This window comes from Serinus canaria, chromosome 3 (genome assembly GCF_022539315.1).
Source record: "Serinus canaria isolate serCan28SL12 chromosome 3, serCan2020, whole genome shotgun sequence".
NCBI classification, from domain to species: Eukaryota; Metazoa; Chordata; class Aves; order Passeriformes; family Fringillidae; genus Serinus; species Serinus canaria.
The window spans coordinates 48,388,556-48,402,081 of NC_066316.1; the positions used below are offsets into that span (position 1 = coordinate 48,388,556).

The 13,526-nt window shown below is 38.4% G+C and overlaps 1 protein-coding gene across 2 annotated transcripts in view; it reads left to right on the plus strand.

Moving 5' to 3' along the window:
- Positions 1–12,871, plus strand: part of EPM2A (EPM2A glucan phosphatase, laforin) — a 35,965-nt gene extending 23,094 nt beyond the window's left edge. For both annotated transcript variants that reach the window (XM_009092776.4, XM_030236288.2), the window contains exons 3-4: positions 9,444–9,685; positions 11,075–12,871. In XM_009092776.4, the coding sequence (XP_009091024.1) occupies positions 9,444–9,685; positions 11,075–11,355 (523 nt within the window). In that variant the 3' untranslated portion in view covers positions 11,356–12,871. The remainder of the gene's footprint in view (positions 1–9,443; positions 9,686–11,074) is intronic.
- Positions 12,872–13,526: the final 655 nt, after the last annotated feature.

Sequence of the window (13,526 nt, forward strand, 5' to 3'; positions counted from 1 at the left end):
GCAGGAAGGACAAGGAACCTAAATTATTTCAAGATAGAAATTGATAAATGAATATAGGTAGTGCTTCCAGAAATGGAAATTAAAGTTTATGATTATAGTATCATAGATCATAGGCTCAAAGAGACCTCAGAAAGTATCCAGTCCATTTCCTTGCCCCAACTTAATCTCAATTACATTTAAATCATTTCAGGTTTATCCAGCCTGATCTAAAATATGATCTCATCTTAGTGATGAGACTCTACAGGCCTGTTACTCTCCCATTCAATTACCTCACTATTCCAACCATTAAAAAGCTTTACTAATCTCAATTTAAGTCTTCCTAGTGCAATTCAAGTTAATTTCTTCTTGTTCTCTCCACAGAAGACTTGGAGAACAAATTAGTATCCTGCCTCTCTATAGCCCTTTAATATATGCTAGGAAACTCCTTTTTTCCCAGAATCAGAGTGGTTGACTTTGGAATATCTCACTATATTAATTCTGATATTAGTCCTTGGATCTTTCAGTCTTTTCTCTGAGAACTTGTCTTCTAGAACTTTGATTGCTCCAGCACTCTCTGTTGGGCTCTCCAGATGTTTCTCTTCCTTCATCCCATTTTTCCTGATGATGGTCTACAAGTACTGGATGCAACAGAAGGATTGTTTTGTGACTTTCAAACATAGTGCTACTGCTTATCCAAGTATTATTGTCACTTTTGCAGTTTTGGATGTGGTTTACTTCCCAGCTGTCCATGTGTATTCATCAAATAAGTTCCCTGCTTTGGCAGGGTGTAGGATGTTAGGAATGTTCGCAATCTCTGCATCTGTTATTATGAGATGGTTTTTGTGAGCTTCTTCTAATAGAGCTCTTATGTTACTTGTAAGAGAATGTTTGGGATTGCTGTGGAAAGGGGAAAATGGGCCATAAAGAGAAAATTTTGTGGATCTGTAGCCTAAAGTTTTATGTGACTTTAATTCTTCTCACATGGATTTTTTTATTCTGTACCCCTGGTGACTTCAAGGCCGGGACAATCCTGAAGCACACACAGAATGCACCAGGAGGTTGTGAAGGAGAAGAGCTGAGCTGTGCTTAGGCATGGGCACAGTTGCTCAGTGTCTCAAAACCTCAAGGCCCCGTGGTGCCTGATGTAAGAGCAGTTTGGTGGGTAAAGAGAGCACAATCAAACCCTTTTGTACCATCAAGCTGATGCTATGGAAATCCTTTCCTGAGACAGCAGAACCTGAGGGTGGTGCAACACTGGAACCACTTTGTAGCTGAATGTCTGGGTAATACTGTATTTCAGTCACAGGTTTGATATTCTTCTTACCTGCTTTACTTTTAGCACATTGTCAGCTTGAGGTCAAGCCTTACTGGCTTGTTTGCTTGGCATATCAGTAAATGAGGTAGTTTTATACCACAGATTTGTGAACATGAAATAAGTAAGATACTATTAAGCATAAGACTCAGAATTCAAGGGCTTGAGAAATTTTGCATATTGCTAAGCTGACAAAGTGTTGTTCCAAAGTGATAAAAGCAGGTGCTTCTTTCTACATTCCAAGTCTGCTCCCATGTGAGAGGCTAGATAAGTAGTTCAAATTACATCTAAGTAGAAAATTTGCCAGACCTTAATTGCTTTTCATCAGAGTTCCAAATAAGAAGGAGAAGTTAAAAAAAACCCTTGCAACTACATTGTAGTCTCTTTAATTCTCCTCATTTAAAGTCCTGAGGTAGAAATCTTAACTTCACAATAAACTGCACTCTTTCAGTGGTAAAGCAGAACAAATTTATAAGCAATGACTTGTGCTCCTTCTACATTTGACATTTAGGTAAGAGCAATTTTTTGTTCAAGAATATAAGTAGTTTCTACAAGGTCTGCAGCTGTGTCATTTCAGTAGGATATAGTTTTATCATGAATCAGTGCTTTTCTCTGGTGGCTTCTGCTAAGGTTATGGCCATTTATTCCATCTTTCTTGATAAGAGTGATCTTATTAAGCCTGTTTATTCTATCTTGGAGTCAGACCATAGCATCATCAAACCTTGCTCTCCTGCTCTGGCTATTACTGCTTGACTCCGTGCTGGGAAATGAAGTGCATCTGACTGTTTCCAGTCAATCCTGCTTAAGTCAGGCCTCTCATCGAGAAGGGTCCATCAGTTTGTCTTCTCCAAAGAGACTTTATTGGTAAATCAACAGAGAAGGGATTAGGATCACAGCCATTTACCCTGGTGCCCCATGCAATATGCAGTGAAATGTCAGTGTTGTAACCCCCCAGTCCTACATTATTATTTCATTGGCAAGGAGGCATTTTGCTGAGAGATCTTTCTGTCCTTTGTTTAAACAGACTATAGTAAAACCAGAATTCCTGTGCAAGACCCAACAAGGGACTTCTCTGTTTTGTTATCTCTCCATGCTCTCTGCATTTTGGAGGAAGACACAAGACAAAAGAAATGATTTTAAAAATGTTACCATTTTTCTCATCTCTTGGTAGTTACTTTATAGGTGAAGCTATATGGAATTTGATATTCTTTATGTCTTTTATCTGGATAAAGCCAGTTGGTTTGCCCTTTTCATACATAGGATCTTTAAACTGTTGTTAAATTCCCTCTTAAGAATGTTAAATCCTTAGTCTGCCCTCATTTGAAAGTATTTTCACAGGAAATTGCTGGAATCTACTGAATTGATTTTTAATATTTTAATTTTTTTGTATCTTTCTTGATATAATAAAATATTAGTAAAAAGTTTAAAGTTTGAGTGCATAGAGTGGGATCAGATATTTTTAGACCATTGCTATAAATTTTTTGTTACTTTCAGTTAACTTCTTGGTAAAGGCTCATATTTCCACTTTGATCTCCTTATAAAGCAATGCTTTCACCAAGTGTCACTACAAGCAGGTACTGTTTCCCTTTCTATTTGCTTACAGTTAGCTTAAAATACAGAGATTATTTATTCCAAGACATTGCAGAGATGTATACATCAGCTGTGAATCTCATCTCTCCTTGGCTGCATATTCATTTAGTTTCACTTGACACCACTGGCAATTGAAACTGATAATAGTTTGGGCAAAGTTTGGTCTCTCCTTGTTGAGTAGGTTCATCTGTTTGGAAAGATCTTAACATGAAAAAGAAATCCCATGTTGAATATAGGGCAGGAATGACATGATGTAGAGGAACTGCCAGGCAACTTTAAAGAGGGAAAAAGCCTTTGAAGCACAAGTAAGTAATCTTTGACTCTTCTCAGAAATGTACTCTTTTCAGTACTGGGCATAACATATTCAAAAAGAGAGAGAGTCCAAAGGCAAACAAGAGTGATCAGATGCTTTGAATATATGACAAGTGTGTGTGTGTGTATGTGTGAAGAATGCAAAGCTGTGTTGGAGTGAGTTAGTTGCTTAGAGAAGTAAAAGGGTTTTACAAGGAAAAGAAATATTCTGTTCTTTGTGTCCATTGTGGAGACAAGAAGGTGTGTCTATGACCTGTGACTGCACTATTCATATTGGACAAAATACATTTTTTTCAGAGGTGAGGATAGTAATCAGTGTGTTTTCTACATATCAAAGAATATTTGAACATGCTCAGATCTTCCACTGGAGAACAGAATTTGGTCATTTGAAAATTCTACTCTGTCTGTGAATGCATTTCAGGCCATTAGACAGCAATCTAAGTGATGTTTCCAGACTGCTCTGACAAAAGTACAGGAACCTCATCTGATTTCTAGGAAGGGCTCACTGGCACAGGTTTGGAGAAAAGAGCAAGGAAGGCCTGGAAGAGAGATGTCTCATTTGGTACTTCAGGGAAGGCACACACAGACCTATGAATAAGCCGCTATATGTTGTTAGAAGGATGCCACAGGCAAAAGAAGGAGCACATGCAGGATGATAGTTCTGGGTCATCATAATCCAGTGGTGTTGCCATTTAAAGTGATGTGCCTTGTTACAGGGCAGAGAATACAGAAAAGATGAAAGAGCATCTCAGCTATAGCTGAGGATTTCCTATATTCTCATTTTGAATATGCCCAAAGCAGTACTTCTGGAAATCTCTTTTTTGTGTCGTGTGAGACAGGGAACAGACATCTGGTCTCTGAACTAGTTTAAATTTGGCTGAAAGTTGAACATTTCTATTAAGCTTTTGGTTCAGGCAGATCATAATTTTCGATTAAAACTCCACCTTATAAAAAATTCTGAATGAGTTCCTACTCCAATGCCATCAGGGGAGGAAATAGGAATGCAGTGTAATTGGAAACAGTCTCTAGCAGTTCAAGTACTGCAAAAATTGTCTGTAACTGAGTTGTACTTCAGGCCTATATTCCCTTTGGGCTGCTTGCTTGTAGTGGTATCAGGGTAATAGCACTACATTGGTGCCAAAACCCCACTCTGTATGCCTAGAAGCAACACAAAATTCTGGGGGTAAATTGACTGAATTATTTACATTGCTCTTCTGGGAATGCAGAAGTTTTTCTGCAAGTTCCATGTAGCTGAGGTTGCACATTATACCTTACTAGGAAATAGGAGTCTTGAGGGAGGACAGAGTCAATTAAATAATTATTTTTTTGTTTTTTCAGCTAAATGGTTCTATTTTGGTATATATGTATTTTAGTACTTATCTCACTGTCATCAGATGCTTAATAGGATCTAAGGAAGTCTGGTGTAGAAAAGTGAAGTGCAAGCTTTAACACAGGCTACCCTTCACCTGGAACTGAGAGATGATTCAATCTATCACTTTTCATTTAAAATAATAGACTGGACCTTGGTCAAAAATATCACTGGTATAAACAAATGAAATAGTTGATAGATCATTGTTGCCAGTAACCAATGACAAATACCCTGCTATTTTTCCTTAGTTTTGCAAAGTCCTCTCTTTTGATTAAAGCTGACAACTATCAGGATAAAAGGACACCTGTCAGTACCTGATAGATATTCTTATGAAATGTGTTCCTGAAGTGCCAAATCCTATCCTTTTCTATAAGAACTGTAACTCTTAGAGGGTTGATTAATTTTAGGGTAGATTCTAAGATGCTTTCTCCTAGCACACTGATGATTGCTCAGATCTGGAAGCAGTACCTGAGTCATCCCAGCTGGCAACTCAGCATTTTAAAGAAATTTCATTTTAGGATCTGTTTGTCCCAAAGCATTATTAGCAAAAGAAAAACTGGATTGCTGAAGAAGCAGAGTAGACATTGGTGTCATGGAGGAAGAGCTGACTGCCTGATGCAGTAACCTGGTGTCTTCCCCTTGGTCAGGTCACCTTCCCTGGGAATCCCATCCCTACAATTACAGTTGCTGGGCTGGTTTGGTACTGTACTAAGGCTGAGAGGTATGGTGTGCCATGCTTTGTGAACCAGCCTGAAAATTAGTCTGCACCATTAAAAAAAAAAAATTCTCAACTGCTTTTGGCAGTTTTTCACTGCCTCAGACTCATTTTCTCCTTAGGGATGGGGAAGAACATTTGCATACACATTGATTAAATGGAATGCATTTGGTATTTTAAATGTATTCACTCTGAATTGTTCTATATAATATAACAATGTTATATATAATTCACTATGAATTGTCATTTTAATCCAGACTGTGCAGGGTCCTGGGGGGAAGCCAACAAACACAATATATGTCTACATCATTAAAAATAATTTAACTGTGCTGGAAAAGAAGTCTACAAGTGTTTGCAGGGTGTTCCATATTTACTCAGGGGTAATGATAAATAATTGTTGTTTTTCTCAGTTTATAAGGCAAAAAGCAGGTTTTAAATATGTCAGCTTTCAGTCTGGGCTCTGTAAAAATAAACTGAATAACGTTTGCCTGACATTTAGTCCTTGTTACCACAACCTCAAGCTTCTTGCATTAATTCATCCATTGGACCCCTAAAATTCCCCTTAAGGTAAGTAAATATTGCATCCATACTGCGGGTGGGGAACTGGTAGGGCAGGCTGAAAGTAGCTGACAGAAATTACTTATAAAAAAGGGCTTATAGACAATCTTCAAGTCTTAATCTCAGAAGATCACTAAATAGTGTTGGTGTTTAAATCACTCTAGGTGATTTCTTCATTGATAAACTGTCTCTGACTGAATTGACCATGACTTCTGGAGCCATGGTGTATTAGCCTTGATGCAGAGAGTAAAGATGTACAATGACAAAGTGCCATTTTTATATGAAAGCAAAGTTTCAAGTAGAGTTTTGCTAAAACACCATCCTGTTTTGATATTTTGGGAACATCAAAGAGGTTCAGCTGAAAAGATTAAAGGTCTATTGATCACTAATAATTTCCTAATGTTTTTTGATGTGCTTAGGGATCACATAATCTGCTGCTGGAATACACCCACATGTGAGCTGGAAAGCAGTGGCTGTCAGAGAGCTCAGAGCACCATAACTTGACAGTTAAGAGTGGAACATAACTTTCTTTCCCATGCCAAATGGTCTTGTGGCTAAAATCTAGCTACCTATTGAAGTTCAGTGGCAACTTAAAGAAAGGCATTAATGATTAACTTAATGATATAACTAAAAGTTATATCATCATATAACTAAAAGTTATATCATTAAGGAAAGGGATGTAAAAATGAAATTACCACATTCTTGCTTGGTTCAATATGTATGTTTTCCTGATCCTCAGCATAATGAAACCCTCAGTAGGGCTATCAAAAAGATCTATACATAAAATATAGCTGCTAAACTCTCCATTAGTCTCTGTACTCACACCTGCACCAACCCCTTTTATTCCTTCCTTCTGATGTCAGAAAAACGTAAGGTTTGAACTAGATAAAGCCAAACAGAAATATAGGTACTATCCAGTAGGATTATCCCAGAACTTTTACATAAATTAGCTGATAGAACAGCTCTGCAGTGCTGTTTTCTACATGGTAAAAGGGTGGTGAAGCCTTGGCCAGCAAGAACAAGAATTATAGTTATTTGTAGTGGGTAGATAAAGGGCTTGCAGACCAAGCTCCAGGCTACATGTTTTTCCTCTCAAAGTCTAAACTTTGGGACCTGATCATAAAATTTATTCACAAGAATTGCCTGTCCTAAATACATCTCTTAAGTCATTCTCTGAATGCCTCTGCTAGTTTAGTTAATTGTGGGGAAAGACAATGATAAAAATTTGGTAAATTCTTTAGATTGTTCAGCAATTAGTATTGTGCAATACAGGAGGTCTTGTCATGTACAAGACCTGTTAGGCTGCAAGAACAAAATAAGCAAATGGTCTATATCCCAGGAGTCTTGCAGATAGCACAGCTGTGACGTTCACCCACTGAAAAATCATTGGGGGAAAAATTATATAGCATTGATTTATCAGTAAGCAAGAGTACTAATCAGAATTTTATTTATCTCAGGAATGCTTTAGTCACTTTTAATTTAATCAAATCCTAGAAAACACACATTTTTTCCTCCCATCAAGGTAATTTAGTGCATTGGATGTTTCACAAAGTATAAAGTGAATTACATATGTATGAGTCTCCAGGAAAACCCTTGAAGGAAGGGTACTAATGTTCTTGTTCTTGAAATAATATCCTCATATTGTCACAAGTTATTAGTGATATTGCCATTTCTCTGTCTCTGGAATGGAGTTTTGTGGCCATTTGTCAGCATCTGTTAGGGCACTGTAGCTCACACTCAGCACCTTGAAATGCCCTAATCATGGTGACAGGTTCCTGTGGCAGAATCCTGACAGCATTCACTCACTCAGATTGGGATGGGGGCTGCTGTGGGGCTGCCACATGGGTAGGGGGGCAGTGAAGGAGTTGTTGCAGTGGAGCCTCACCCATCCCTCTGATCAGTGGGAATGCTTGAGTTGATATGTTGGATTTTGGACAATTCTTGAAACAAAAATTAAGTCAAATCTTTTCAAGTGATCTCACTGTTGGAACATGGTTGAAGTGGTCATTTGCTATGTAATATATTTGTTTAAATTGGTCTCAGTTACCATATATTGAGGTCAAGTGTTTTGTCCCATTGAAACAGGGGCTGCTAAGGCCAAAGGCTGTGTTTGTGTGGCTAGTATGCAACTCACCATGGAAACAATAATAGCAATTATTGTTATAACAATAACAATAATTACAAACAGGAAACAATAATAGATCTTCTTGGATCTGAATTTTTATTTTTGATAATATTGCAGTACTAATATAGCAGGATTTAATAATTACAGTCAATTATAGGTCTTAATTAAATGCTAGTACCTATTACTGTGACAGTGAAATGGAAATAGCTACCTGATGATTTCAGAGTGGTTTATAGCCTCCTGAAAAAACATTAAAAATTTCCTTATTTGTTGCTGAGGTTAAAATTGGGAAAGATCATAAGGCATGCATGGCAGACATTTTATTTTTGAGGATCTTGCTTTTGTTGTAGATTTGCATTTAATAGTGTTTGCTAAGTTTGTAGTTAGTAGTGCTACAGATTTGTTGCAGTTAATAAGGTTTGCAAAGCTTTATGTAATGCAGGGATATTTTGCTTAGTTTGTAGATTACATGTTCATAATTGAAGTTAATGAAAGCATAAAGAAATTAGTAGATCACTAATAATTTGAGCATCTGAATAATCCATTGTAGATGCCATCAGTTTAATTGCATGTGCATATTAAAACCCCTCATTTGAAAAAAAGTTTCTAAATATTCAGTTTATAATGTCAACATCTGTTGAAGTATACAATAGTTTCATGATAATTAGCAATGGGAAAACCATAGAAGCCTTGAAGTTTGATTTAGATAAACAACCATATTTCTGGTACTTTCCCGTCCTACATAAACCTTGTTTTCCTGAAAAATTTCTGGTCCTTCAGGCCTTGAGGGAAGCTATACATGTGTTGTTTTCTGTGTTTGATTCCCAGTAGCCTTCAAGAGATCAGAGAAAAATTAGAAGAAAATGACTCATTAATTTTCAAGTTTCATCACAGAAGGGCTGTTCAAAATGTTTTTTTCCCTACTTCCCTCATTATAATGATAGCTAAAGAGTTGGAAGACTTCTTTCAGTTTGACTTATTGTTAAAGTAATGCAGATTTTAAAGTAATGCAGGATAATGTGAATTCTTTAGGTTTTCTTGTTGATGTTTTTGGTTTTTTGGTGTTTTTTTTTTTTATTTGGGTTTTTTGTTGTTGTTGGTTTTTTTTCTCTGTGTGTGTGCAAATTGCATGAATCTTCAGAGATTTTAATTTTAATTCCTGACGTTAGTAAGCTTCTACTTCAAGCTTAGTGATGTATGATGCATTGGAGACCTTTGCTATAACTGTGCTCTGGAATTTTTTCTCAGTACATCTGGCTCTTTGTGTAGTCTAGGAGCTTGATCCCCAGTGTCAGACATCACCAACCCAACTGTAACAAAATCAGTTATAATGAAAGAAGAAGTTCCTTACTGCCTGACATGAAAATTCTGTGCTTAGCAGTGTTTGTGTGATGAAGTCAAGCAGGTTTGGAAAAGGAACACTGCTGAACTTGGCAATTTCCTTAAGATACTGTACTCAATCCCACTGTTTTCTCAATGCTAGGATTCTGCCAAACATCTGGCTAGGAAGTTGCCCCCGGCAGCTGGAGCATGTGACCATCAAGCTGAAGCATGAGCTGGGTATTACAGCTGTGATGAACTTCCAGACTGAATCTGACATTGTTCAAAATTCCTGGGGCTGCAACCGCTACCCAGAACCCATGAGCCCCGAAATCCTCATGAAACTGTACAAGGAAGAAGGTCTTGCCTATGTCTGGCTGCCAACTGCAGACATGAGCACTGAAGGTAATGCTCATGTCACTCTTGCAGTAAATTGATAGCAACAAACACTTGGAGTTAATAATCTGTCACTTTCATGACAGCTGGGCCGGGGGGAGGAGTTCTGTGCACATTTTGCATGAAAATATAGCTGAAACACAAGGTATAGTTTCTTTGTGTGCTGTCTAAAAAGTTATTCATATTTTCTTGTGGGCAGAGAGGCCATCTGAAGTACTTTGTGTCGGGCAGTTTTATGTGTATTTGTGTTTGAAGTCATCTGACATCAATAACTGCTTGACTATTTTTACTTTCAGCTTGAGTTCAGCCTATATAATGAAATTATGCTGTGTAGGTGGAAGACTGCAGGTTTGCAGAGCAGGCCAGATTGCCACCTTTGCTGATTAAAAATGGACAGACATTGCTGTGTGTCTGCTGTTCCCCTCCCAACAAACACTTTAGTATCCCACTCTGGTGAAACTCCATATAATAGTTTGCAATTAACTGAAAACACTCATAGCACCTGAGCTGTAACATCAGTTACTAGCACTTTTAAGTCCTTGGTTGGAATGCTCAGTTCAAAGTCTTGTTTCCAACCAGAAGGTTAGAAAGTGAGTGTATTTTTAAGTTAGCAGCCTGCCTGCAGAAGAGAGTGCTTTCAACACAGGGGAATATCACTGCCCCAAATAGGTAACTGTCATATCAGCAACAGGACATCAGGGAAGGCAGGAGACCTTAAAACAGGGATTTGAAAGGGCTTAATGTCAGTGCTCGTATGTACCATGAGGAAAAGTTGGGCTCTGCTGCTTGCAGCTCTGTTTCCCAGGATAGCCAGAAGAAAAGAGACTGAAAATATGGTATGTTCATCCCTTTGAGAGTGAGAAAGGCTCTTCTGTGTTGTTTGACTGTATGCTTAGTACACAGTGAAATCATAACAGTTTTAAGTTGTACAGTAAAATGTTCTGCTGCTCTCCCTCCCTCACTCACTGAGTTGATGGCCTCCACTAAAATGCTTTGGAAATCAGCACTATGTAGGTACCTTCACAAACCTCTGGTATTAAAAAAGTTGAAATTTCATTTTTGACTTGCTAACTTGAGCACTATGTAAGTTGTGCTGTTCTCTATAATGTGCTGCCTTGTCTCAGTTCCTTTGAAAATTAATATGCCACACACTTCTGATGTTATCAGAATGTATATTTAGAGAAGACTTGGGGCATTTTACAGTTTTGTGTGATCTGATTCTATATTGCAAGGAAAAAAACAAGTTAGCCTAGAAAGTCATTTGGGAAAAGAAAGAAAAAAGTGGAATATGTCAGGTCTGCCATTATATTTCACAGTTCATCAGGCTGTACAGGCAGGACCTCAGCCACGAGCTGACTTTGTCCAGTGCAAATGAATGTGCCTTGTTTTCAACCTTAGGAAGAATCCAGATGTTGCCCCAAGCTGTCTGCCTCCTGCACGGGCTGCTGCAGAACGGACACACTGTCTATGTCCATTGCAATGCTGGAGTTGGCAGGTCTACAGCTGCTGTCAGTGGCTGGCTGAGGTACGTGGTGGGATGGAGCCTGAGGAAAGTGCAGTACTTCTTGGCTTCCCGGAGACCAGCTGTCTACATAGATGAGGAAGCTCTGAATCGTGCTGAGGAAGATTTCTACCAGAAATTTGGGCATCTTCGTTCCTCATATCAAATTCAAGAGTAGAAAAGCAGAAGGAGAAAAGGAAGGTGAAGAGGAATTCTTACATTTGAACCTCAAGGACTTAGAAATTTCTGTGACTCAGGCACCCACCTCACCTCTTCAGATTATAAGCTTCTTGTAAAAGTAATGAGAATTCTGTTTAAAAAGTGCCTTAGAGTTTTTTATTTGCTTTCCTTAAGCTGACATGGTTCATGTTTTCAAGACTTTTGGTGCAACTATGAGACCTAGAAACTGCAAAGGGAAACAAAATTCTCTTTTAACTACTTGCCTATAGGAACTGAGGTTTTAGTATAGACACTAAACAAAATGTGAGGTGAAATAGAGTTGGCAATAAAAAGTGACAAGAAAAAGATTCAAAGATTGTCTGATTAAGATTCAGGTTAGGATTGAGCAGATCATCATCAAAGCTGCTCAGTTATTTTAAGCAGATATTAGATTGTTGTAGTGTTTTGTAATAATTCTGTAGATGAGAAAGACCAGAAGGAAACCAGTTCTTCAATTCAGTGTTTAAAAACAAAAAGCTGATATCTAATGCAGTGAACTAAGATTTGCTCTTTGTCATCTAGTTTTATGGGCTCCAGCTGTGTTCTCTTATGACCTCGGTGTTGTGCTGAGCTGTGGCATGGAGAGAGGACACAGCTCCAGCTGTGACAGCCTTGCTTTGTCGTGGGGCAGGACCACTGTTTGTTACATTATCCTAGGCTGTGAGTTCTCTGAGATGAAGCTGCATTTTGCTCCTCTGGTCCATGCAGTGCTGAACAGGGGCTCCCTTAGGTGCCAAGTCAGTCTGAGCAGTAACACTGGGAAAGACAGGACCTGTAGGAATTGTGTGGTAAGCAGTGTGCACAACTGGCACCACAACCTCTGGGCTGTTGACCTAGATTAATATCTTCAATACAGCAAGAGCCTCTCCTTGTGCAAGCAGTGGGTGTGTGCTGGGTTTAACTGATTGAAGCCAATGCTGGGCTGTCTCTGGGCTGAATGAAGTCAATACATTCCTCTACAGGAACAAAGAGCAGCTCTGGAGAGGATGGTTTCTCAGGTGCTCAGCTTCAGTGTTAGCTTTGTGGATGATCCCTAATGTTTTCCATTGCTGCTTGGAAACAGCTTCCAGTCCCACTCAGATGAAACCAGTTTGATGTAGATTGAGTTCAAGAGAGGAGAGACTTAAGGATGCATAAACATTAGGAAGCATAATTTCTATAGGTTTATTCTTCAGTGAAATCTCATTTTTTCCAGCCAACTTGTTCCTCTAAAGATGCAGTCAGTGACAGAGTAGTTTAAGTAATAAATATTGATTTTCTGAATACTTAATGGAAAAACTATTGGATATGAGCTGTTTATGGAGAATGTCCAAAATAATATATTTTATTTATCCTATACTTCAATCATCTTGAAAAGAAAAATGTTTATTTAAGTTATTCTATGTGTGGTTTTGACCATGACTTCATTTCTTATTTTTTGAAATAACACTGCCTGTTTAGAAAATGGATGAGAAAATAAAGACAAAATGACTATTCCAGCAGCCCATTTTGTCATGTGTCTTTGTCTCCCAATTTCACAAATAGCAAAAAGGGTCATAACCAATATTTCTATATAGAAGTGGAACCAGCCACTTTAAGGGTAACAGCTCATGTCTTGTCTTGTGCTGTGTCAGTTTGACAGGAAATCTCCAAAACCAGCACATTAAAGATGTGTGGACCGTATGGCACCTCTGGTACCTTCAAAGACTAAAACAGGTGTTTCTTCTCCTAGCCCAGAGCAGAGAGAAGAGGGGCAGTGTGAGTGCTCTTGGCTGGCTGTTGGGCTCACATGCAAGTGTGCAGAGCTACAGCTGCCTGCCCAGGAGTTACCTCATTTGGATTGAGTTTAAAGTAAAATTGGTGAGCTTTTGCTACCATATTCTCCTTAAAATCAAGCACTGAGAGAAGAAGAATGGCCTGAGAAACAGAGAGTAAAGCTTGCTTAAGTTCTACATTTCTGCTGAGATTTATTTGAAAAGGCAAGCTTAAAATGTATTTCCAAGCATCCCTGACAGAAGCCCTTTCCTCCAGATAAAACTTGTAATAAATGCTGGGGCAAATACTTTCAGATTTGATTCTTGTTCCACAGGTAATGTGTATATATAGATATATGTAGTTTTATGTCTCTTGGGACTGAGCAGTGCATAACAT